At 42.3% G+C, this 25,238-nt stretch overlaps 1 protein-coding gene across 4 annotated transcripts in view; it reads left to right on the forward strand.

Moving 5' to 3' along the window:
- Window positions 1-25,238, forward strand: part of CACNA2D2 (calcium voltage-gated channel auxiliary subunit alpha2delta 2) — a 513,315-nt gene that overhangs the window by 21,333 nt on the left and 466,744 nt on the right. For 2 of the 4 annotated variants that reach the window (XM_083429356.1, XM_083429357.1), the window contains exons 2-3: window positions 2,422-2,475; window positions 18,273-18,354. In XM_083429356.1, coding sequence (XP_083285482.1) covers window positions 2,422-2,475; window positions 18,273-18,354 — 136 coding nt within the window. The remainder of the gene's footprint in view (window positions 1-2,421; window positions 2,476-18,272; window positions 18,355-25,238) is intronic. The other 2 variants (XM_083429358.1, XM_083429359.1) reach the window with 1 other exon arrangement.

Raw genomic sequence — 25,238 nt, forward strand, 5'->3', positions numbered from 1 at the left:
AGAGAGAGAGGGGGGGGGGAATTTTGAAATAATTATATCTAACAGTACAGATTTGCAAATCGTACTCTACTTTTTTGCTCATGCTGGCTGGGGCTGATGGGTGTTAACCAACATCTGGAGGGGCACCACTTTTCAATAGATTATTCCCCCCCCCTTTATTTGCACAACAGAAGTGCATGTCTTGCTTACACGTAGTGTTGAGTTAACAACTTATATCTAACTTATGCAGAAGGTCTACTTTTTGTCCTCTGAAGTGTCTGTTGGCATTGATTGGATCCAAGGAAGACATGTCATCATTGCAAGGTAGTGATCAGCAGGGTTTTGTTTTTGTTTTTTCATTATGAAGAATAGCAAGGTCCCCTTTCTTTCCAAGAAGTGGGGATTCTCAAAGATAAAAATATATATGAAAGGGTGCATATTCTCATATCATTTGGACCTACAAAAACCAAAACCATACAAGCATTGTACAACAGGAAGCAACTTGGTTCATCTGTAAGTTTTCCTTAAACATGTTTTGTAACCTCACATCATTTATGCAACTGTCTGTTGGTCTCATTTTTAGAGACTGTTTTAATGTAAGAAATTTTGCTAGAAGACCAACAAGAGATGCAGCTGGAATGATCCTTTAGCCTGTTCTTGCCAGCTTCAAATCAATTTACCAATGTTGGCCTGATGTCAAGAATGAATAGTGAGCAGGTGCATCCTGGCAATCCACACAACATTTGGCTTAAGCTGTCTTTAGAGGTACTGTTTTTCATAGAGTTTGAATCAGTCTTATAGGTGGCTTTTACTACAAAATATTTTCCCCTCACATCTATGGCAACTGTGCAATATTCATGGTTTTGCGCCTGAGAAACTTTATAGTTTCATATTTAGAGCACTGGCTTCTCTTTTATGCATTCTCGTTCTATCTTATTCCCATTTTGATGGCTTTCCTTCATATTATTCTGTACATATACCGTATTGGCCTGAATATAAGCCACACCCAAATATAAGCCGCACCTTTAAAATTCAAAGGGGGGAAAGGGAAAAAAGACAATGCCCCAATATAAGCCACTCCCTTAAAATTCCACAGACACTATTTTTAATAAACACTCACAGACTTTTTATTGATAACAACCAGTTAGACAAATTAAGGATTCATACAACTTTGTAACATGCAGAGAATAGCTTTTATAGAGAAACCAGAGATTGGAACCGAGGGAAGTCAGGGGTGGGGTGGGGAGGGTGGGTGGGTTGTTTTATGGGAGGGAGGAATTAAGGATGATATGTGTTTAAGATAATATGTTTTGTTTAAATTCCTAATAAAAATTTAATAAAATAAAATAAAATTCCACAGGCACTCACACCCATTCCATTTTACTGTATGTCTGTTTCAGCAGCGATATCGTAAAAGCCAGTTTTTGTAAGGTTGCGAATTTAAGCCACACTTAAATTTTTCACGGTCAGAATTTGGGGAAAAAGTGAAACCTATATTCAGGCCAGTACAGTGCACACCTACCACAAACTCAACTTGATTAATGTATCTGATGCAATACACCTCAGTTCTTTATGCCACTGTAACAGTGCAATCCTAAGCAAAAGTTAGTCCCACTGGGTTCAATGGGAATTTCCCCTCAAATTAACTTAAATCAGATAGTTTCCAAGGTGCCACAGCACTCTTTATTTTAGTGTTTGGTCTTCCCAAAAATGGGAGTGACCATTCTAACATTGAGATTGCTGAGCACCACACATAGCAAGCACTTATATTTCCATAGTGAATGGGTTCTGGAAAAGAGCCATCTGTATCCACAAGATCCTCATCCTGTTATCTATGTACAACATCAGCATTCCTCTGTGACAAAAGAAGAATCATGTCTCTCCATTGTTGGCTATTGTGGGAAGCAAGAAAATGGTTCAGATGGAACAGTGTGCTATTCTTGTTTGGCATGTTCCATTTGGATATAGGCACCAAATTATGTGGGCCCGCTTTGGCTAAAATCCACCCATATGGAGGACAGGCTGTTCTCTGAGCTGCCTGATCCTTGGAATCCCTTTAAAAATTAGCATTCTGGGCTTCTGTGTATCTGGCTTTGTCCAGTTATTTGCCAGGTATGATGGGCTAAGCTCGGTTTCTGTTGTGCTCACAGTCCTACTTGGGGACAGGCCATTTTTGTTTGTTTGTTTGCATTTACTTTGAAGGTGAAAAACTTGCCCAAGTTGAGGGCAAAGTAAACTGAAAATTTTAACAACCCACCCCCACCACCTTTTACCATGCTGGAGGATGATGAGGTGATAAACACTAATTTCTCTAAACTGATATTAAATGCTATCTTACATAATGCAGAGATTCCATAGTCCTGACATAAATGGCAATGATCTAATAGCAAAATATTCAGCAAGTTGTTTTTCTCCCTCCTCCCTTTTTCTCTCTCTCCACAGTCACTTTCTGGAAAGTAGCAATCCTACAGTCTTCTCCTTGGAACAAAGTACCCTGTATGTAAAATGACAGGGTTCTGCATGCTTGGCTATCGAGAGAACTGAGTGAACATTGCTAAGTGCTTTATAATAACTATGATTATACCACCCTCTCTTAATGATGCTGTTCTTAGGAGCCAGAAACTTTTTTCAGGGAAGCAGTAGTGGGGAGAGCAGTTGGTAGATTAACAAAGGACACATCAAGCAGGTTGGCACTCAGTATCCCAGGAATATATGATATGTAAGCGGGGAGGGGGGAGAAGCAAACTAGCACAACACAGCCAGTGGATTAATGTAACTGGAAGCTTATACAACCCAGTCACTTAAAGTGGCCAGAAGACAGCTGAAACCATATACCGAACCCATGCAAGAAGCCACTGCTTTGAAATTTGTACTTAAATGTCTTCTTTAGTTCTCTCTTGCTGCTAGCCTTTTTACACACAGAATCTCTTTCAGCCTTTGGAGGAGATTTGCATTTTGAAGTCTAAGTAACTACTTGAGATACTCCATGCCAAATTAGCTGAAGTATGTCTACCTCCATGTGTCCTTGCACATGGCCAATTTTGTGCCTAAAAAGCGGAAGTTGGCAGGATATATCTTTCCCCCTCTGTATAAAAAGTGTTTGAAAGACTGCCACCATACGGTGATGCTAGCCTGAAAACCACTTGGGTCCTGGCAAGATGGAGGCACTGTGCGTGAGTTGTTCCCATGTCGAGTAAACTGCTCAGCTGCCAACCCTAGGTGGAATTGTTCTCTCCCTAAAGGAGCAGGCTCACAGTTTGGGTGTGCTTCCGGATCAAGCTTTGTCACTGGAGGCTCAGGTAGTCTCACTGGCTGGAAGTGCTACTGAGTTGTTTCTTATGTGTTTGTGTGTGAAGCTTGTTTCTTGTATAGTCACCAAGCTTAGAATTCTGTAGTAGAATTCCCTAGTTCTGCAATCAGCATCAGTTATGCTAATTTTTCAAAAGCTGCATAATGTCATATCAATGAAATATCATTCTTACTCTTTTGCCCATGTTATTCCAGATCCTTGAAATATTTTCCTAACTTTACAGAAGCTGGATCTGCTGTAATAAAGGCAAAGGAAGAAGAGAAGTTTTTAGAGCACCAATGCCTGGGACTGGCAGGGCTCTGACAGGTGTGTGACAGAGGCAGGGGAGCTGGAGGCTGACATAGGAAAGAGGGCCAGGTACTTATGTGGGTTTGGTGTTACCCATGAGGCAGGAGCCAAGGTGGAGGGAGCAGGAAAGATCCAAGCAGTCAGAGATGAAGGTGGGGGGCATAGGATGTGTCTGAAGTGGAGGAAGAGGCTGTTTAGGTGAGGGGCAGGTCAGTCAAATCACCACTGTACCCTACTCAGCTGTCTCCTAGAACCAGCAGGGGCTTGAAGAGGGAAGCACAGGGTAGGTACAGGAGAAGTCTCAGGCTGCATGCATGTACTCCATCAGACAGGGGTACAAAAGCCCTGGAGGTGGGCATGGTCCTGCTGCTGCATCAACTCTGCCAAGCACAAACCAGAAAAAGTTAAAGCCGGCTATGTAGATGCTGGAAGTGTGTACTTTAGGAGCTGCTGTAAGGGTGTGCTTTTTTCAATAAAGAATTAACTTTCAGTCATTTGCCTTCCTTGGCTGAAGTGTTCAGAACAGCAAGTGACTGCTGGGCAGGGCCTATCAGTATTGCAGAAGTCCCATTCTGTACACCAGAAACTCCTTCTGTGCCCAAGATCTATTTTGTATCTTTATCAAACTGACACCTAAACATTTGTATAGGTTTCACTGCACTTTAAAATGTAAGAATTAATTAATTAGTTAAACATTAAACTTGACTCTATTTGTTTGTTTGTTTGTTTTAATGAAAACCATCTCATGCTTTGGTAAGTTCTGTGCTGTGATATTCCTTTTCCATCTTGCAACTATCCTTTCCCTCTTTTGCTCCTCAAGAAGAAACACGGACTCTCTCTTCTTCTTCTTCTTCTTCTTCGTATCACCTATGTGCTACATTCCCAGTTTTTCTCTGTTGACTGCATCACGCAAGCAGCCAGGTTGTCTTTTATAACAATTGCATCACCATGTAACTTTCTGTTGCCACAGTTACAGACATCATTATAGATGTGCAAAAGAGCTGACCAGCAGAATGATTAAGAAAGTAGTATCATCTGCCAGGCATTGCCATGACTTCTGAGCTTTTGCCAGCTCTTTCAGTGCCAGCTCTGTCTCTTGGCTAGCTCTGCAAGAAGCGGCTTCTGTGTTCCTATCTTGTCTGAGACAATAAATTCCCAGGCCCTATCTTAGTAGTAACTGGGCTGTTCTTTCGGATTACTTAGCTTTCTCATGCTGTTCCTTTCTGTGATGACCCTTCTGTTCCTCTTCCACCTCCCGAGAGAATTACAGATTATACACAGAACAAACAAACAGTCTAGTGCCTTAATAATTCAAGCTTCTTGCTGAGCTTCCATTAGATGTGCTATCCTAGAGCCCCCAGTCTTTCTTATCCGGAGAGTTCAGAGGAGATGGCATCTTTTCAACCGCTCTGTCCTCATAAGAATACAAAATAATGCATAGATGGAAGCTTTGAAATAAGCTTCTGCCACTGACTCACATTGAGGCATGCAAAGGTTCTGAGTGAGTTGCAACTGAAATGGATAGAGAATTCTTTTCAGATAGTAAGTACTATACAGTTGTGCCCTCCTCACTTATTAGTTCAGATGGGCAGACTTGCCTAGTCCTACTTATTTGTGGTCTGTGCTTACTGAGTTCACTTCCCAGGAAACTTGGGAAAGCTTCATGGTTCATCATGTTGGTACATACACACTGATGGTGCTTCACCCATGCTCACAATCTCATTGCTTTTGTGGATTCATAGAACTGATGCATTGAATTTATAGTGTGGTATACAACGATAGACTTGCCTCACACTACACCTTGTGACTAGTTCCGTGTCTGTGTTATATGGGACAAAATGAAGCAATTAAAAAAGTCCAAACCAACTTCAGCTTTGACCTTGTTGCCTAAACAGCATGATGATGCTGGGAAGGAACATTGAAGTGGATATCCCATTTGCTGAATTATAATGCAATAGTAGTGAATTGTGTGAATATTGAAAAAAGTTTTCCTTCATAGAAATGGGTTAAATAAAAAGCAAGGCTGCAACACTATGCAACCTGCTGGGGACTAAGCCCCATTGAACACAGTGGGACTTTCCCTATAGGATTGGCCAACACATATCAGCTTAGTGAATTACTGTCTGCATGCATCTTTGCCCCAATCATACACAGCATGAGTCAGGGAGGAGGCACTGGAAACAGAAATAAATTAGAATGCCTTCTGCATCTTATTCTCTGCAACACTGAGTAAAATGGAATGTCATGGCAAATCTCCCATGGTGCATGTAGGGATGCTTGAGGAATTCAGTCTTTGAAAAAACTGATATGAACTGACCTTATTCTCACCTCACAGACTAATGTGCAGATCAGAATGCAGTTACCTGCCAGCTTATACACTTCTGGAATGTTCTGAAGCAGTTCCTGACAGAAAAGTTGAGATAAAATATGTTTTAAAATGAGTATTTTGAGAAAACACATGCCTATAAATCTATTTTTTTATATATATATTTAAACAAGTATTTTCATGAATTAATGTGGAAATGGGACAGAACAAAGTTATCAGTGCACACCTTAGAAAGTAGCATGGACACCAATTCACCCCCCTCCTAGTTGCATCCCATTATTGCTTTGCATCTTTGCAACCAGTTTAATTGCACATGTTCACTGTGATTACACTGTGAATTTGTTACTCCTTTGTGGGTGTACACTTTGCAATAGGATGGCAATAGTTGTGGTGATCTAATAAAAAACAGCAAACTCAGATGTGTGATATGATGCACCTGTATGTGCTCAGCACACACATACACATGAACAGTTAATGTGAAGTGTAGTATGCTAGCGTGGAGAAAGTTGTTTAGCTTACTTTTGGCCATTGAATGAAATAGAATCCTATGTCACAGCCAACGCTGTTGGTCATTCAGTGCTGGTGTGATTGTTAGCTTGTTGTCTTTCAAGGTACCTGGGAGCCCTGGCTATTGGGTTTCTCTTTCTTTGCCTGGATATGTCACTATTAACACAAGAAGCTGAGGATGGCAGACTTCTAAATATGTCTCACCCCAATTTCCTTGTTTTCATCCAGCTATAATTCCATAGATGATTCAAGCGATTAATGAGATGCCCTCCTTGACACACACACACACACACACACACACACACACACACACCACTTCTCTCTCTCCCTGTTCCCACTATTATGATTGAAGTGCACCTTCTTCAGTTCTCCCCCTTTTTGCTTAGATTCCAGGAGCCACAGAAGCTGCTGAGCAAAAAGAGAGAAGCAATAATGAAGAATACCACGTGGAACTTCTTCTTCAAATGCTGAATAAGCTGTTGCTGGCTTGCACATTTTGTAATAAGAGTGTTCCCCGACATTAAGCCTGCATCGGAATACCCTTTCTTTTGGCTGCATTTTACAAAACAGTACATTATGTGCATAATAGAAGAAGTTGAGTTGCATGTGGCGTGGGGAAGGGTTAACCCAGATTTTGGGCAGGACTGTTTGTTTAAAATATTGTTATACTTCCTTTGAAGACAAAAGTCCTCTCAATATGGCTTATGAATGACATATGTAGAACAATGGTTGGCATCCGTCTGCCTCAGGAGACAATGGAAGACACACGGAACAAGAAGAGCATAATATACATTTAACTTAAGGTGGCAGCATAACTATTACAGACACAAATGTCTGTCCTAACCTGAGAATAGTAGTGTACATCCGTTCTTTATGCCCCCTTCTCTTCAATTTGTTTCTCAGGTTAACTGCAGCATCGATGGCCCTTGTGGTCTCTTCCAACTCTATGATTCTATGATTCTTCCCTGCTGTAAACTACCTGCCAACTTCTGAGATGTTTGCCACTGCCTCATGGAGTCAGATTAGTGTCATCAGCTGGGTGACCCAACCTTTTATTTGCCTCACTGTGTACCATGAAGCACTCAACCTTCTGAAGTGCCAGCCACAGCTCTCTAGACCAGGAGCCAACTCTGGTTCAATTTTGGACGGTTTTCCGCTTGCTTTCATCTACTAACCATTATTCCCACTCCTTTTGAATTCATGGAGCATCATTTTAATGTTCTCTGAGAGTACTGCACCACCACACAGTTGCCCCTATTTCCCTTGATCTTGGAACTACCCGGGAGGGCCCAGAGCACAGCAGCAAACCGCTAGAAAGCATTGCATAAGGTTTTCAGACTATTATGTGCTCTCTCTGCCATTTCACTTTAAAAAAAAATTCCACATTCCTCTGCTTTTACATCTGTGTTTCACAGTTCCAGCAGCATTCTGAGTCTTCAAAATTGGACCTTTCAAACAGTAATTCTTTATCCTTTGCCAGATTGCAAACGGCATTTCTAAATTTTTAATAGAATTTGTAATCGTTGTTGTTCCAGAAATGCTGTCTCTTCTTTCCCTTCAAATTCCGCCAGTAATGTGGACTTTCTGCCAAGAGAGAGAGAGAAATTGGTAGTGAAAAAGAGTCATCAAGTGATGACTAGGGATGGGTGAATCTATCAGTTTCATTTTCTCTCGTTTTCTCACTTTCCCCAATCTTAACTTTTGTTCTCCACCTTTTCACATCAGTTTGTGATTTATTTATTTTTTGACACAAAGAAAGCCCTAATGAAAAATTCATCAGCATTTTAGTGAGGCCAGCACCAGCAGGCCTGGAACTTCCTGGATGCTGGAGAAGAGGATTCATTCTCACAACACTTTCCTTTTCTTGATGTCTGCCTTCTCTGGGGTAGAGGTGAGGAAGCCAGTTGTAAATCATCTAGCCTGCTGAGAAGACCTCTCTCCCTCTAGTTTTATTCTTTTATGGCCTGCAAATTTTCATTTTGTCCAGTGCTTGTGTATTAAGTCCAGACAATTTCCTTGTACTGTTGAATTTATTATTAAGCTCATTCTGAAAAGGTGGCATATACATTAACTTGACTAACTAAAAAAAATGGAAAATCCAAACTGGAATATGGATACCTATATTCTTCCTCTGGACTGGGAGACAGTGTGCCTCTACCATTGTGGAGTAACAACTGTGGGAGAGTGCTGTTGCCCTCATATCCTGCCTGCGGGCTTTCTACAGACATCTGGTTGACCATAGTTGGAAATGGGATGCTGGACTAGACAAGACTTTGGCTTGGTCCAGGGGGCTATTCTTGTATTCTTAAGTATCCACTGTATGGTTATATGTGGTTTGGCACTGGACATTTTTGAATATGTACCTATTATATGGTATTTTTGGTCCTTGATTAGCTACATTAGCAAAATCATCAGTATTCCGGCTTGAAATTTGTTTTCCACGAACCCTCTCCCTTGCTTCCCTAAAATTGGGTCTCTCTCAGAGTGCATTGCATATTCGTGGTAAACAAATGTAAATGAAATTGTACATGGCTAAAGTTAGCTACAGAATGTGAAAGTGTATTCACCCAGCTTTGGGAGGCTGGACTTAATGTTGTTTTGCCTACTGTCATCTCATTGTTCTTAGAGAGACAACAGAAGCTCACAGCCAGTACCAGTGCTATTTTGCTAGATGCTTTCCCATTGAGAGGTCCAGGTGAAATTGTGATTATGAGTGGGGCAGGGAGAAGGATGGGGAGGGTGCAAGCATGGGGCTGCAAACTGGCATCACTGCTTGGGGACATCCTCTTTAGTCTCCAGTTGTCACCCAACCTGCCCTCTTTTTGATATAAGTACAGGATTTGCTGGTTGCCTTTACGCGGACAAGCAATTTGCACTGAAATTTGGTGGATAGTGCAGGGTGAAGAACAGGGAGGTTACTAGGCAGTCAGTGTTGGTGTTTAAAACAGCTGGTTGGTTATTTGGTCACTTGGCAGGAATCTGTGGCGAATAGGAAAGAGGAATAAGTGAGCATCCTGGGGCATTTTTCCAGGTGAATGGTGAATATCAAGACTTGCACACCAGCCTTGGTGACTCATGGACAGGGCACAGACCACTGTTGTGGCTTTTAACACTTTTATGGGTCACCAAGGATATAATAATTAAGAAGTTTTCCTCACCTGAAGAGGTGTGGCATGGGAAAGGTGAGACATCTTCAGCAAGCAGGATGGCTCGTCTATGATATTGGGCTTTGTATTCTATTCCTGCACATGTTCCGTTCAAGCAGAGCCATTAGATTATTAAAATTTATCCCAACTAGTGTAATCTGGCTCTTTATTTCCCTTCTTCCCCTTCAGACTGCAAGGTAATTTAGGCTGCAGTCTTCATTCCACTTACCTCTGAGTAAGCCATTTGAGTATTGCTTTAGGAAATCAAGGAGTATCAAAATCAAATCAAATGGCATAAGACTGTATTAAAATAGAAATGCCACTGGACAGATTAAAAAGAAGAAGAAGAAGCCCTAGAAGATACTTGTTCACATTCTTCCTTTCTATGGGAATGGGAAGAGGAAAATGCATTAATGGAAATCTTCAATAACTGAAAGAAGGTAAAGATTCATGGAGGTAAATGTTCACCCCAGAGGTGAATGGAGTCTGATGGATTCCAGAGAGCTTTGATGTTGTTTTGGGGGTTTTTTTAACCAACCGGCATGGCTGGTGCTCCTACCAAAGTCCTGGTCAATTGGTAGAATATGGAGATGGCCCTGGTGGTTGGCATGGTTACTCCTGAGCATTAGCTTCTGTTTAGTAGAGTTTTAGCATTTCCATGGGGTACATCTGAGCTGAGGATGAGGCAGGTTGAAAGATGATAGGGAATGAAGCCAACAAATCCAGCTCAACACAAGTAAGGGTACACCACTCTGTGGTAGTGAAAGCGAACAAGTATCAAACGGTAGTGGACGAGGGCCATTGTTTCATACCATTGTTGTGTGTTTCCTAGAAGCATTTGATTGATAATTGTGGGAAGCAGGATGCTGGGCTAGATGGACATTTTGGTAATGTACAGGGTTATGAGTCCTACGTGGGCCTCACATTATATTTGACTTTACAAGCTTGTTTGGTGGGCTTTCAAGACAAATTTGGTGGTATATTTCACCCAAAAGGTTGCAGATCTATTTAAATTTGGGGAAATGCTTCTATAATCGAGACACAGCTGAAGCTTTCTAACTGGTTTTTATGGTATTTGTCTAAAAGTTGCCAGCAAACCTTGGCACTAAATACACTATCAAAGGTTGTACCCATTGCTGCTGTTCCACGAGCTCAGATGACTTCCACTTGCACAACATAACTATCCCTCCCCCTCCCCCATATACCTTCAGAATCTGCTCCAGAGAGCTGGAGGACCATCTTCATGGTTGGAACTCTGCATGCACAGCATTGCATGGAATCCCAAGAAGATTTTTTAAAAATATTAAAACCACAAGACCTGCATCTGTGTCAATGGCCTGTTGTGGAAAGTGCCCCACTCTGGATATTTTTCTTCATATATTTGATACTTTGCAAAAATGGTAAGAAATTTCAAGGAATGGTGGTTTCTTCAGCCCTGTAAAACCACCCGAGGCATATTCCTAAAATGCAGTGATTGCCATGTATTATATTCTCTGTACAGATTTGTCATAGAGTGAAAACCACACGTACATAATGACATATCTGCTGCTTCTGTCCTTTTCCTCTTGACTATTCACTTTCCATAAAATGTAAAGTACATTAAATAGGTATAGTGTTAGGTGACAGGTCAGATAAGGCTGAACAGAAATAATAACTAAAATAATAGTAATCTTGTCAGTGTGTTGCTACTGCTATGTAAAGTGATAATATCTGAATCCTGGTCATGAGATTCACTGTTCTCTACATCATATGTCATTCAATATTTGCAGAAATGCCTCATGGTGCAGTAGTTAATAAACTACTCAAATTGATTACAGATTCCCCCCCTCCCATCCACATATTCAAAACATGTTGCCATTTCAATTTTTCATAAGCCTTTCTTGTCTCATTTGCGTGTTCAAACCCAGAGACCTCCCCCCTAAATAAATTCACACTCGACTCAAATTTTAGTTTGGTTTTTGGCAGAATTTAGGCCACAGCTTTATTGATTACAGAAGGTGCTCTGGTTTGACTAGCTCCCTGCACCCTTGCAGGGAGCGCTGACCCAGGGCACCAGCATAGGTCAGCCAAGGGTGAACACCTGGGTAAGTGAAAAGCCGGGAACAGACTATGTTCACCACCCAGATGCCCCCCCCCTGGACTCAGGCATGGTCACAACCCGCTCTCAGGGGTTGACCAAACCATTTGAATCCCTGGATTCCTTTAACGGAATACCCTTCACATAGGGATGGTGAGAGCGTTCCCCCATCCCTATCACCTGAACCAGGGCCTATCTGCCACACGAACACCCACGCTCACCGCCAACCACTCACACCTGCAACCAATCCCTTAACACAGAGGTCCAATCCCTTAACACAGAGGTCAGCCACAGAGGTCAGCCACAGATCATTCCCTGTCACAGACAGATGAACCCCATCAAGCCTGTAAAGGGACGCATCACAGAAGGTAATGCCTGATTGACAGATCACCGTCCTGCCCAAGGCCAGAACCTTCTTGGCCACTGCGCTCTGGACGCGCTTCCTGGCCCTCTCGGTGGCAGCTGGGCATCGGCTACCATGACACACATGTCGTTGCAACAGCTGCGACCAAAGGATTTTGAGTCTGGGAAGAGCTGCCTTCAGCTCATCAAAGTCCTTCTGCATGCGGATCCGCAGGCTCAAGCTGGGAACATCCGGCAAATCGTTCTTGCCCAGCTGCACCACCACCACCACAGGCATGCCTTCCGCAGACATCTTTGCCTGCACCATTGGGAGAAGCTCCTCCCAACGCATTTCTCGTCTGGACACCCGGGAGACACACATGTGGTCGGGGAGTCCGAGCCTGCGTCTGAATCCAGACTCCACCGGCCCAGTGGACAATGCTGTACCTGACTATCCAGATGTGCAGGGTAGGCAGACCTAGGAATGAACAAAACAACATTAATAACTGCATCTCAGTGCTGCATCCGGACATAACTCCTATATGCACCAATCCTCGTGAACCAGGAAGGGACCACCCCCAGGCGGGTGAAGTGACAAATATCTCTTGGCATCTTTCACTGGACAAGGGCCAGCCTCATAAAGGCACCTCTGCCCAACTGGTCCTTTTGGGAATTTCTAATAGTGAGCACCACCTCAGCATCAGAAAGCTGAACGTCCTGCAAAAGCAAGCCCCTGGGAGCCCTTCCCTGTTCTGACTCCAGCACCACTTCGCCCACACGCAGTGCACCGAAAAGTGCTATAGAAAAGTCTGCCAGAAAGAGTCTTGCCTCATAAATCGACCAGCAGACATGTCTTAACGTGCTGTGCATCAAGAATAAAATGTCAAATGTGACTGGCCTCCTACCTGGCGACTTTGGTGGCTGCAATCTGGCCCAACCCTCAAGAGCCTTGCGCACTACAAACCTTGCACAAGGATCTCTGGAATAGAGGCATTTATAGAAAAATGAAATGGCAGAAGACTGGATTCTGATGGGCTTTACAGCACGATCCATATATCGTAGGTGAGCCAAATACTGCAACACCTGATGTGTGGATGGTGGCACTGTACAGTCGATCATCAAGTGCTGTGCTCTGAAAGGTAAAAAGTCCATCCAGGCCTTCTTATAAGACTTCAAAGTGGAAGGAGAAACAGAAGCTACTACTCCCTGAAGGACTAGCTGCTGCCAAGGTTCAAAAGCAGAACCGGGAAATATTCCGGAAGCTGCTGGGCATCCAGAGCCAGGGATCTGAAGCGCTCCCTCTGAAAATGGGATGGGGCGTCAGCAATATCATTAGTAGTGCCAGGAATAAAACAGGCAGAAAACACAATATTAAACTTGAGGCACCGCAGCACAAATGTGTGCAGTAGGGCAGAGACTCTGCTGGAGCATGACAACTGCCTTGCCAAAACACTCACCACAGCCTGGGTATCGGACCAGAAACAGACCCGCCGGTCCTTGAACTCCATGGTCCAGATGTGCACTGCTACTACAATGGGAAAAAACTCAAGAAACGTTAAATCACAGGTAATGGCTGTACCCTGCCAGTGCTCAGGCCACCTCTGAGCACACCAACAGCCACGGAATTAAAGACCAAAACCCAAGGATCCAGCAGCATCTGAACTGATCTGGAAATCAAATTGCAGATTCAAAGTATCCTGCCACAAGGATACGCCATTGAACTCCTTCAGGAATTCAAGCCACACCTCGAGATCTGACCTGACCTCACTGGGCAAACACACCCAATGATGGGGTGGACCACAAGCCTGCAGAAAATCCTGCTAAGCATGAGCAAAAAGGGTGACCAGTGGCAACCACCCTGCAAGCGAAATTCAAATGGTCCAGCAGAGGCTGAATCTGGCTCAAGGTAACCTTTTCCCATGGCAAAAATTCCATAATGATGTCACACAGGGCCACCTATTTTCCTTCAGGCAAAAAGGAAGTTTGTGCCACAGTATCCAACTGGATCCAAAGTAAGACGACCTCGTAACTGGGCCCTCAGTTTTATCGGCCGCCAAGGGAACACCCAACTCCTTAGTTAGGTTGTTAAATGAATGCAGTAATAGCAAGCATTCTTCAGAATTGGCTTCAGAACGTAGCAAAAAGTTATCGAGGTAATGGGTCACCTCCCTTAAACCTGTCTTGGTATGCAAAGTCCAGTCCAAAAATGTACTAAAGGCTTTAAAAGCTGTACAAGATATAGCAGCCTATTGGCATGGCCTTATCCACATAATATGCTCCATCCAACAGGAAGCCAAGCAACTTAAAATCATGTGGATAAACAGGAAGTAAGCAGAAGGCAGTTTCCACATCACACTTTGCCAAAAGTGCACCCTTCCCAAAGCTCCTGATCAACTTGACCGCTTGGTCGAAGGTGGCATACTTGACAGAACAAAACTCAGGAGGGATAGCATCATTTACTGATGAACCCTGTGGGTAAGATAAATTGTGAATTAAGCGAAATTCCCCAGCGGCCTTCTTGGGTACAACACCCAAAGGGGAAAGGTGCAAATCCGGGTAAGGAGGGCACTCAAATGGTCCAGCCATCCTTCCCAACACTAATTCCTTCCCAATCTTTTTCCTGGCTCAATAATAATAATAATAATAATAATAATAATAATAATAATAATAATAAAATTTATTTATACCCTGCCCTCCCCAGTCAAGACCGGGCTCAGGGCAGCTAACACCAGGTATAAAAACAATTGATTAAAATACAACTTAAAAACAAGATTAAAATACAACATTAAAATGCAGCCTCATTTCAGTAGAAACTCAAATCAAAAACTTTTCGGGGATGAAAATGTCTTCACCAAGGCCAACTATCCAGACTGGTCCTATGTGGGCCAGAAAAAAGCCAGGGAAGTCCACAAATAGGAGTTCCATCAGAGAAGGAGAAAGGAAAAAGGAAAGAGGGGGAGGGGATCAAGTTGATTCCAAGCCAAAGGCCAGGTGGAACAACTCTGTCTTACAGACCCTGCAGAAAGAAACCAGATCCTGCAGGGCTTCTGAGGGACCATGGGGCTCATAAACAGTGGAAGACGTGGAGGGGCCAGGCTGAGAATCAGACTTCCTCCCAAATTGCTGGGCCAGTGACTCAAGTTCTGAATTGAACCTAGCCATGGCAGCAGGGTCTAAACCAATATTAGCCATAATTGCACTCAAGCGATCCAGCGTAAGCTGAGGGACCGCAGGCGCCAAAGCTGAACACAGTGACTGAGACGGACCTCTAATCACCCTCTTAGAAGGGAGAGCAGGACTGTGATTCCTTTTAATAGGCATCTCAATCCCTTCCTTACTGGATGGGGGTTATGAAATCAACCTCTTTTAGGGAGGACATGATTTCTCTTTGAAATTTTATTTTGATGGGCATTTGACTCATTCCATGAAGCTGTCACAGAACACACCATGATGGATTTTTAGGGCGCCACCTATTGCTTAAGTTATGGGGAAGAAACTGCTAGATCTGCTGCTTACTCATGAATAGCCCAACCAGTGATCAGCCAGGGTGGGCTACATGTGAGTAAGGGTGAGGTTTATAAGAGGCTGCAAGCCTCAAGACTCCTCTTGATGGATTATAAGCCTCAGCGTGAGTAATAGAAAAGAGGGAGAAGGCTGTGGCTGCATCTACATCTTGCGGGAGGAGAAAGCAGGTGAGGAGTGATAATCCTGCCTAACTAATTCCACCCCACCACCATTAGGAATAATGGTGTGTTCTGGAAACAGAGAAGTGAGTATATTTTCCCCCCTAAATAAAGCAAGGACTGGCTGTCTTAAACTCTGTGGGGCCTGGAACTTAAAATTAGCAAGGAGTGGACCTAGTAATATAGGTATCATTAAAAAAAAAAAAAAAAACTGAGTCAGCCTAATGCTCCGAAAAAGCTGCCTCTTTTGTGGTCTTCCATATAATTAGATACAATAAACTATGACGCATTGGGTAGTCTAGAAGTGATTTTCAAGGACAAAGGGATACGAGGAACGTTGAACCAACAACCTGATTGGACATAGCAAGCAATCTGTGTTCTTAGAAAGGCAAGAGGTAGACATATGTTAATATATACATAGATTCTACAGGTAGATGAATCTCAGTGGAAATACCAGATGTTCAATCTTGCTACAGGCAGCCCAAAATCTGTAGCTGTCTACTGCAGTGCAATGGATTGTGAAGCCTTGTTTTCCTGCATCTCAAGGAAACTGTACACGGGTGCATTTTAAAGCCCCCAAATCAGCATATTAAAAACAACATGCTTCTACTGTGTATATTTTAATTGTATGCCACATGCAAACATAAACACCAGATCAGCTTTTTAAAATAGCCAGCCCTCCCAACATTGTTACAAATGATTAAAGAAAACAAAAATCACTCTCAAGAAACATGGGTCGCTGTCACCCTTGACAAATCTAAGATAAATTGCAACCTTTTATGGCAAGTCCCAGTGGACTAAACCTAAGTCTGAATTAATTATGTGCAACTATATATGGCATGTTATGGTATCCACATTCACTAAGAACAGTACCCTTCTTAATGGCTCAGACAGCTCCAGAGGGATGTAGAAGGGATATCAAACACTTCTCCTTGCCCTTCAAGACTTTCTTCCTTTGTGGTATAGTTCTAGATCACTGCTAGCCAAACTGGAGCATTTTTATAGCAATAAAGGGAGTAAGCACAGAATACTCAGGTCTGCAGAATGGGAAAGGGGAAGACATTTAATAAAGATTCTTTTATAAAAGGTGAAAGGTAAAGGACCCCTGGATGGTTAAGTCCAGAGAAAGGTAACTATGGGGTGTGGCGCTCATCTCACTTCAGGCCAAGGGAGCTGGTGTTTGTCCACAGACAGCTTTCTGGGTCGTGTGGCCAGCATGACTAAACCGCTTCTGGCACAACGGAACACCGTGACAGAAGCCAGAGAGCACGGAAACACTGTTTACAGTCATGCCACAGTGGTACCTATTTATCTACTTGCAATGGTGTGCTTTTGAACTGCTAGATTGGGAGAAGCTGGGACAGAGCAACAGGTGCATTCGAACCTCCAATCTTCCCATCAGCAAGCCCAAGAGGCTCAGTCGTTCAGACCACAGCACCACCTGCGTTCCAAAGATTCTTTAATAGGTCAAGGCCAACCAGCAACTTTTATTTTTCTGTCCTCTGTTTTCCTTCTCCCCTGCCCCACCACTGACACACAAACATTTAGTGATTAGGCTGCTCTCAATCATAGACTTGATAGACTCGCACAGTTGGCCTAACTTTTGGGTTCTTATGTCCAACCTCCCTCTCCCTGCCAATGGCTCAGCTACCATCATTGCAGGGGGTTGGACTAGATGATCCTCAGGGTCCCTTCCAATTCTACCGTTCTATGATTCTATGATTCTATCACTCTGCAAGCTCACAAGTTCCTGTCAGGCAGCTTGAGGGTTTAAAATTTCTTTCTTTCTTATAATTCAGAAGCATATCATACCCTCCAACATTTCTCTGATGAAAATAGGGACGTCCCATTCCATAATGATAATTTTACTATTTATACCCCACTTATTGGGTTGCCCCAGCACTCTGGGTAGCTTCCAACATATATAAAAATATCATTAAACATTAAATATAAAAAAAGCCTTCTCTAAATAGGATTGCCTTTAGACAGCTAGGGGATTGCGTAACTCCATACCCTACAACATTTCTCTAATGAAAATAGGGACATCCTAATGAAAAGCAGGACATTCTGGGATAAAATCAGAAACTGGGATGGCTTCTCTAAACCAGGGACATCCCTGGAAAATAGGGACACTTGGAGGGTCTGGCCTATGTGTTGTTGCACACATGGGCATCTTAATATTTTTTGTGGCTCTGCTTGCTTCCGAACTGATAGGGCATCATCCAACTTAGTTTGCTATTTGAAGGAAGGATATTGGGAGTGTTGGGCATAGAAGACAAGGTGTTATTGTGAGGAGCTGGACCAGCTTGCCCCTCCTAATCTGTGTTAAGTTTTTGTTACCAGAGAAGAAAGGCAGCTTGCAGCTTTTATGCTGACTTTATTTTTTGTTCTCTGTGTGTACATTTACAATTTTGGAAGCTGGTCATCTGATAAGCTTTATCATTCTAAGCTTATCATCCTTATCTTGGAGGTCAGGCATGCTTGGTATTCTGCCCACAGCTGGAATGTCAGGAGGCAAGTGTACAAGCTAAGCCCTGGGCACTGATTTGTAACCATCTCCCTTTTTGTACCTCTTTAAATGACTCAGTGTGCCCTCTTTCCCCCTGTCTTGTAGAATGCAGTATTGGGCCAGAAGACTGGAGCAAGAGATTGATGGCGTGATGAGGATATTTGGTGGTGTTGATCAGCTGAAACGGGTAAGTTTTGCCTTCTCTTTCCTTTCTTTGTGACAAGATTTCTGGATAAAGCTGGTTACATCCAGAGAAATAATGGACATTCATTGGTGTCTGCGTTCTCATGTTCATATAGCACCACAGTCTTGGGGTGATGTTGTGTTTGACTCATTTTTGCAACCAGGGCACACCTCACAGTGCTTGCTTTCAATCTGTAAGCTATTAAGAGACTTCAATCACATATGCTTGACATCATCATCACTGTTCTAATATATATAGTCACTGACAGCAGCCTCTTCTTCAGATATAATGGGGGAACATGGTATCCTGTTACATTATTGAACCTTTGGCTCCTTCTCCTCTCCTCTTTTACACTTGCAAGGAGGAGAGTGAAAGTAAAAGCTTATGAATTTGTTATTATTATTTCTAATTTATTTTTATTTATCACCTGAGGATCACAGGAAGGGTTACAATATAAAAACACAAAGTACCTAACATATATAAACACAAAGCACATAACATATAATAAACTAAAACAATAACACACACACACACACACACACCTGTTTAAAAGGCCTGGGAGAAGAGGAATGTTTTTGCCTGCCACCTAAAGGTATGTAACAAAGGTGTCAGGTGAGCCTCCCTGGGGAGAGCATTCTACAAATGAGGAGCCACTGCAAAAAAGAAGAAGCTTATTCTTCTGTTATCACCCTCTGAACCTCTCATGATCGTAGGGTCTGGGTCAATCATAGGGAGAGGCAGTTCTTGGGGTAATTGCAGTATTTTAAACTTAACTGCCATCCCTCATGATGTCTGAACTTGGAGAATTATACTATGGTTTGTGAAAACAAGCCAGAATCTGAAACCATGATTGCCTCAGCTAAATGTTGAACTTGATATACTGACATTCAGCTAAGACGAGGGCCGCATTTAGCAAATCTGACAGGGTGAGCGGCAGTGTTGTTTTCCTGTTCTGGGTCCTGATGCTCCTCCTAGAGAATTGCTAATACAAATAGAAGTTGAGACAAACAGAAATCTGAATACTAATAATAGCTCCTAAGCAAAGCCCTAATAGGAATCTCTTTCCTTGTGCATCTGAATGACGCTTAGCACAGTCAGAGCCATGATACCTGCTTGGGTGCTCTGGGGCTCTGTCCTTCCTTAATTTTGTGACTCAGTCTTCTGTGTCTTGGTGATTAAAAATAGAACTAAGCATGTCAGAGGAGATAAGTCTCAGACCTACAAATCTGTCACACACCATCATCTGCAAGTTCTAAATTCAGTTTTTGTTTCTTCATAGCTTTTGTATGTGAGACACACACACACACACTCACAGAGAGAGAGAGAGAGAGAGAGATGTACAGTCTGAGAGGCAGAGCTGCTTCTTTTCCCTTTTAATTCAGGTCTAACTATAAGCAGTGACATGTTAGTAAATAAAAATTATAATACCTCCTTCATTATTATTTTTTAGTTTTTGCTTCTTAATTTCTCCCTCTTTTCTGGGTGAGGATATGGACCTGCGCATTGGTTATTGACTGAAATCTCATAAATGCTTTGCCACATGAGGCATGAAATTTATTGTCAAGAATATAGTGTCAGAAAATGTAATGGTGCTGGTATTTTCTCTGACAGCTGGCATATTAAAAAAATTATTTTTTAACACTTTCTTTGTTTCCAGAAACAAGGGGTGTTGCTTACTACAACGGAGCTATTCCTGTTTTCAGGAATCATAAAAAGGCATTTTTCCTGCCAATTTATTGACCATCTATTTACTTTCACTTTCAACAAAGCAAGTGAGATTCTGATTATGTCAAGAAATATGGAGCAGATATAACTGGTTCTGAGAAAGGTATATCCAATTTCATAGGGAACCTATCTGTTAAAGGCCTGTGAAGGATCTATACTGTGAAGGCTGCAATTCACTGACAAATGCCAGTGATCCTTGACCAATAGATTTTGAAATATCAAGATAAATGAAGCAAAACTCAACAGATATTGGCAAACTAGAGCATCAGTGTCCACCTCAGTGAAGATGTACATAGGATTCTTACTAATAAGATTAAAATAATTCTAACCTTCCTTCTTTGTGTAATAAGGTGAGGTAGTTTGGATATGCATACACTATATTCAGTAACAAAGGATGCTTCAAAGCATGTCTGGTTGGGAGATAGCCAGTGTTAGTTATACTCAGAGCTGATCCATTAAAATCAATTTCAATAGGTCTACTGTGAGTGTGACTTAGATGGGTATCAACCCTCCCCCATGTGGTAGCAGCATACACATCCATGGGGAAGAGTTGCTCTCAGACTTTCAGTTTGACACAAAACTGCCAAATTGGCAATGGCAGAACAACCTCATGTGGCTAAACCTCTAAGGGTATTGCTACTGTTTGCTTTGTTAAAATGGCTTAAAGGAAACCACCAGATCCCATGAACTCCAGCGTAACAAAGAAGGAACCAAGCTGAATTGACATGAGGGAGTGTTTACTCATCAAATTGTCCATATAACTTGGGGTGTGCACAGAAAAAGAAATGGCTTTGGAGCCTGTTTCATGCAGAGGGCCACTTCACTTTGGATTAATTCAGACAACACCTCATTTGCTTTGGTTTTGTTTCCGATTTCTGAAGGACTCCCCATTGATTATACTGGGGAAATAAATAGTGGGTATAGCTTTTCTATTTGTTGGCAGAATTAGCTAAAATTTGCAGGCATAAAAGCCTATTGTCAGAGGATGGAACAGTTGAATCCCAGACAAATAAAATACAGGGGAATTTGTGCAAGGAGCCTTTAAAGTTAAAGGCTTTTAAAAAAAATAATAAATAAACCATGACAGGTATCCAAAATCTTTCGGGGCCCATGGGCAAAATTTGGAATTTGTCAAACGTGTTGTTGGTGCTACCACTGAATAGCAGTTGTAGTAAAATAGCCACTCAGATTTAGGAAGGAAATAAATAAATAAATAAATAAATAAATCTGCATGTGGCTCTCTACTCTGCTCCCACTAATGCCATAGTCCAATAGGAAGTCTGCTCCTGCATGCTTCTGACCAACCAGAATGAAAAGGAGGTAGGACATGTGTTGGACGTTGGTGGGGATATGCACAGAATCAGCTGAGCAACTAAAAAAACTATGAGGAATCAGAGATGTGAGGGATGATTTTGTTGAAGTAGCGAAGGCACACTGCCTGGAGAGAGAGGAAAGTGAGTTAGTGGTAAAGAGAGAGATAAGAAGGGTTCCATGTGTTTGTGAGCTCAATTCAGTGCTTTTGTGAACCTGAATTTTTGGAGGGGCCTTAACACTTAACACAAGTTATGCATGCTTAACACATGCCTTAACACTTAACACAAGTTATGCATGCTTATTCAGCAACAAGTCTTCCTGAGCTCAATGTGGGAGAGAGCTGCTGCACTCAAGTCTTATTTGCAGGTTTCTCAAAGGCATCTGGTTGGCTCCTGTGAGAATAGGATGCTGGACTTATCCAGCAGGTTTCTTCTTGTGCTCTTAAACCATTCCTGATTACTATAAGCCATTTTCTGGATTGGATGAGCATTTTGGTTTACTACCATTGAGAGATGTTCTGATATTGTCCTATGGTATCTTTGGTAGTCAGTTCTTTATAGCTAGTTATTGAAACAATTTCAAGAAACAGGTTCCTCATGAAAGTTGTAGAATACCTGGATGCATTTGAGAAGATTCCAGATTTGTATAATGAGTTAAGTATCTAGAGGCTGACTTAGATGAAGAATCTTTTTGCAAAGTACTTCTGATACTATATCATAAATATTTGTAATGTCATGGCACGGCAGTAAGGTTCAGTATGTGTTTTGCTGGTGTGTGTGTGTGCATGTATATCTAAATTTTATATGCAAATTTTAACAAAAGAAAGGGGGAATTTATCAATTTAAAAATAAGACTAATACTAATAGCAACAAAAAAGCACCATCAATTCACATTACGGATATATTGCTAGTATTTCCTAAGCTCCTACATCTTGATGCAACTAAATCTTATAATACTGTCTCTTGAACTTGATAACACAAGAGGCACATTATATTGTGTCATGTTAACCCTCTCCAATTGTGGCAACAATAATCAGTAGTTGTTGCAACCGACCATCTGCTGTTGTGGACTTCAGCATGCCTCTGATGCTAACAAATGTGTTGATGGAAAACTAAACATGTCTTACTTGTTACAAACAAAAATTATATGTTATGTATAAACCTTACCCTGTTTGGACCTTTTTTTATATAAAAAAAGAAGGAGATTCTGTGTGTCTTTAATTAGTACTGTAGAACAGCTCACAGTCATTAATTCCAATTATGTACAAACAGAGAATTGAGGCATAAAAGGACTGATCAAGTAGGGAGCTGATCAGTGAAGGAACAAGAAATTTAACCCATCCTACTAAACTCAAATTCCTATACGGCAGCCCCAGGGGCCATTCTTTACCTGCCTTTTCAAATCAATTGGAGTGTTTCTTAGCAGCCATTGAAACAGTAATTGAAAATGGAGTAATCAAAATGGGATGGAAAATGGCTCTTTTATTCTTTATTGCATCTTACCTTGCTTTTCACAGTCAGCCAAAGGATATGCTCAAGGGTTTAATATCAGACTAGGGATGGGATTGAATCCTTAAAAAGAGGTTTGGGAATACTAGATTTCTGATGTCTGCCTTCCTGCTCCTGGAGACAACTGGGATTGGATCTAGATTCCTCTGAAGTCCTATGATCCAGCTGGATTATTGTCGTATTACACTCACACATGGCCACACCACAAGTATGTGCCTTTAATGCCACCCATTTTACCCTAGTTTCCTCAGCTGGAAGTAGAGAGGGATGCCAAACACTGTAGTTCCAATCAACTCTGGACCCAATTAGATAGACAGATTTATTTTTCCAAGTGAGCTCCAGAGATTTGGAAAAATTATCCAGCTTTTCCTAATTATCTCCATAGTGGGCTTGGTTGTGTGTATCCACTGATCACTATGTAAGCTCTCTATGTAATAATGACCATTCTATGTAAGTAAGAGTCTGCCAGAAGGTGGTTTACAGGGAGACATTAAGAAAAAAAAAGGAGTAGCAACTGCAAAGAGTTTCCTCTTTGTCCATGCCAACTGTTCAGTGTAATGTGTGTATCTGACAGTCCTCTGCTGAATTTAACAGACCTGATTTCTTGTCTTTATTTCCTCCACCCCCTCCCTGTCATTTTCAATACTAGGGGCATAAACAATGCTGCTATTTGGCTTGGCCCCATGTCCTTATCATCCAGTGATGGTATGCTGAGTAATGGACAGTATTGGCACATTCTCATACATTTTGAAGAGGAAAACACCCAGTCCATTAAAAGGTCCAGATGGCCTGAAAGCTTGTGCCATTGGTTGGGAGTGGTGCACAGCTTGTTGGCAGTGCTCAACAGCCGACTAGCCTGCAGCTGAGCAGCATTTGATCCTCCTCAACAGGTGTCACTGCGACTCAAAGAAAATCGCATGGAGAGGGCAGGAAAAAAACAGTCGCTAGCCAGGACTGCTCAAGCTCTTCCAAAGAGAGGCTCCCTTCTCTTCTTTTAAAAACAAGGTTTTTATGCTGTAGAGCCATGCACTTCTACCCTTTCCCGGGAGGCTTCTGTGGCAAATGCAAGAGATTGGACAGAGCTGGTTTGGAGTGCCTCTCTAACTGACTTGACATTTCATTTTTCTTAAGTGGCTTTTCACAAGCATTCACTGCATCAGTACTTTTATTCTCTATTGTGGTTTCTGTTCCTTGGCTAATTACCTCATGCTGACAGTCTGGCATGTCTACTTGCCACGTAGTTCTGCTCTTTATTAATTTTGTTGCCTATGAAAGTGAAGAAGGACTAAAAGCATTGGCCAGGGGTTCAGCAATCATGTGTATGCTTCCCAGGCACTGTCTTGACCTACAGCTCCATCTGCTGTTTTAATCTCACATATCTTGCCAATGTGCTGCAGTCTTGCCTACTTTCCCTTTGTTTAAGGGCACATCTGCACAATGCACATTTGGATGGATGAACAGGATGTGGTCAGAAACCACATTGGATTCCTGCAGGGTACATGCATCTGAACTTGGCCAGTGATCAACCACACCGCCTGTTCGGAAGATGGAAGAGAATTACAAGCAGGGCTGGCCAAAGTGATATTGTCTGCACAAGCCACTTAGCAATGTCAGCCCTGTGTTCTATGGAGTCATACAGAACCTGAAGTTTAGGGTGATTCTTGGCTTTTCAGTTTGGGGCTACAGTACTGACCTGATTCTGTCAGAATCTGTTCCTGTCAGAAGGGAGTGGGGGAAGGTAACCATAGACAGAAGCTAGCTAGGAGCAGAATCCCCTTGCTGGTTTTATAGGGGTCAGGCAATATTCTCTGATCTGATCTGGCCTATTGCGGTTGAGAAGCTTCTTTCCTGGTGTGATCATCCCAGCAGTTTCCTCCCTTTGCCAGAGCTGCATGCGGTACACATGTTGAATCTCCCTTGCCCACATACTTGGTGTTCTAAGTACACAGACTAATGTGGGCTCAAGCCCTGGCAAAACATGGTAATCTGCCATTTAAATCCACCTCGGTTTGTCTAACCACCCTCCCCTACATTCTTTGCATTCTCATCTTTCTGAACATTTCTCGAAGTGTAACTTTAAATTAGGGAGGTGAAACCTGTGGTAAAATGGGTGATGGATTCTGGACAGTTTACATTTTGTCACTGCATGAAGATTAAAACTTGGCTCGGCAGAGCTGAAAGTCAAGTGCATCAGCCCAATGTCACTAGAGCTCCTGTAAGGATATTGATAAAAAAAGAAGGAACATATTTTTTCACATGATAAAGCTGCTTTTGAAGCTGAAGACAGACACCCAGTTTTTCAGGGATGATAATTCAGGGTAATAACTGTGAGATTTGTGT

The sequence above is a fragment of the Podarcis tiliguerta genome, assembly GCF_965153285.1.
Source record: "Podarcis tiliguerta genome assembly, chromosome: 2".
Classification (NCBI taxonomy): Eukaryota; Metazoa; Chordata; class Lepidosauria; order Squamata; family Lacertidae; genus Podarcis; species Podarcis tiliguerta.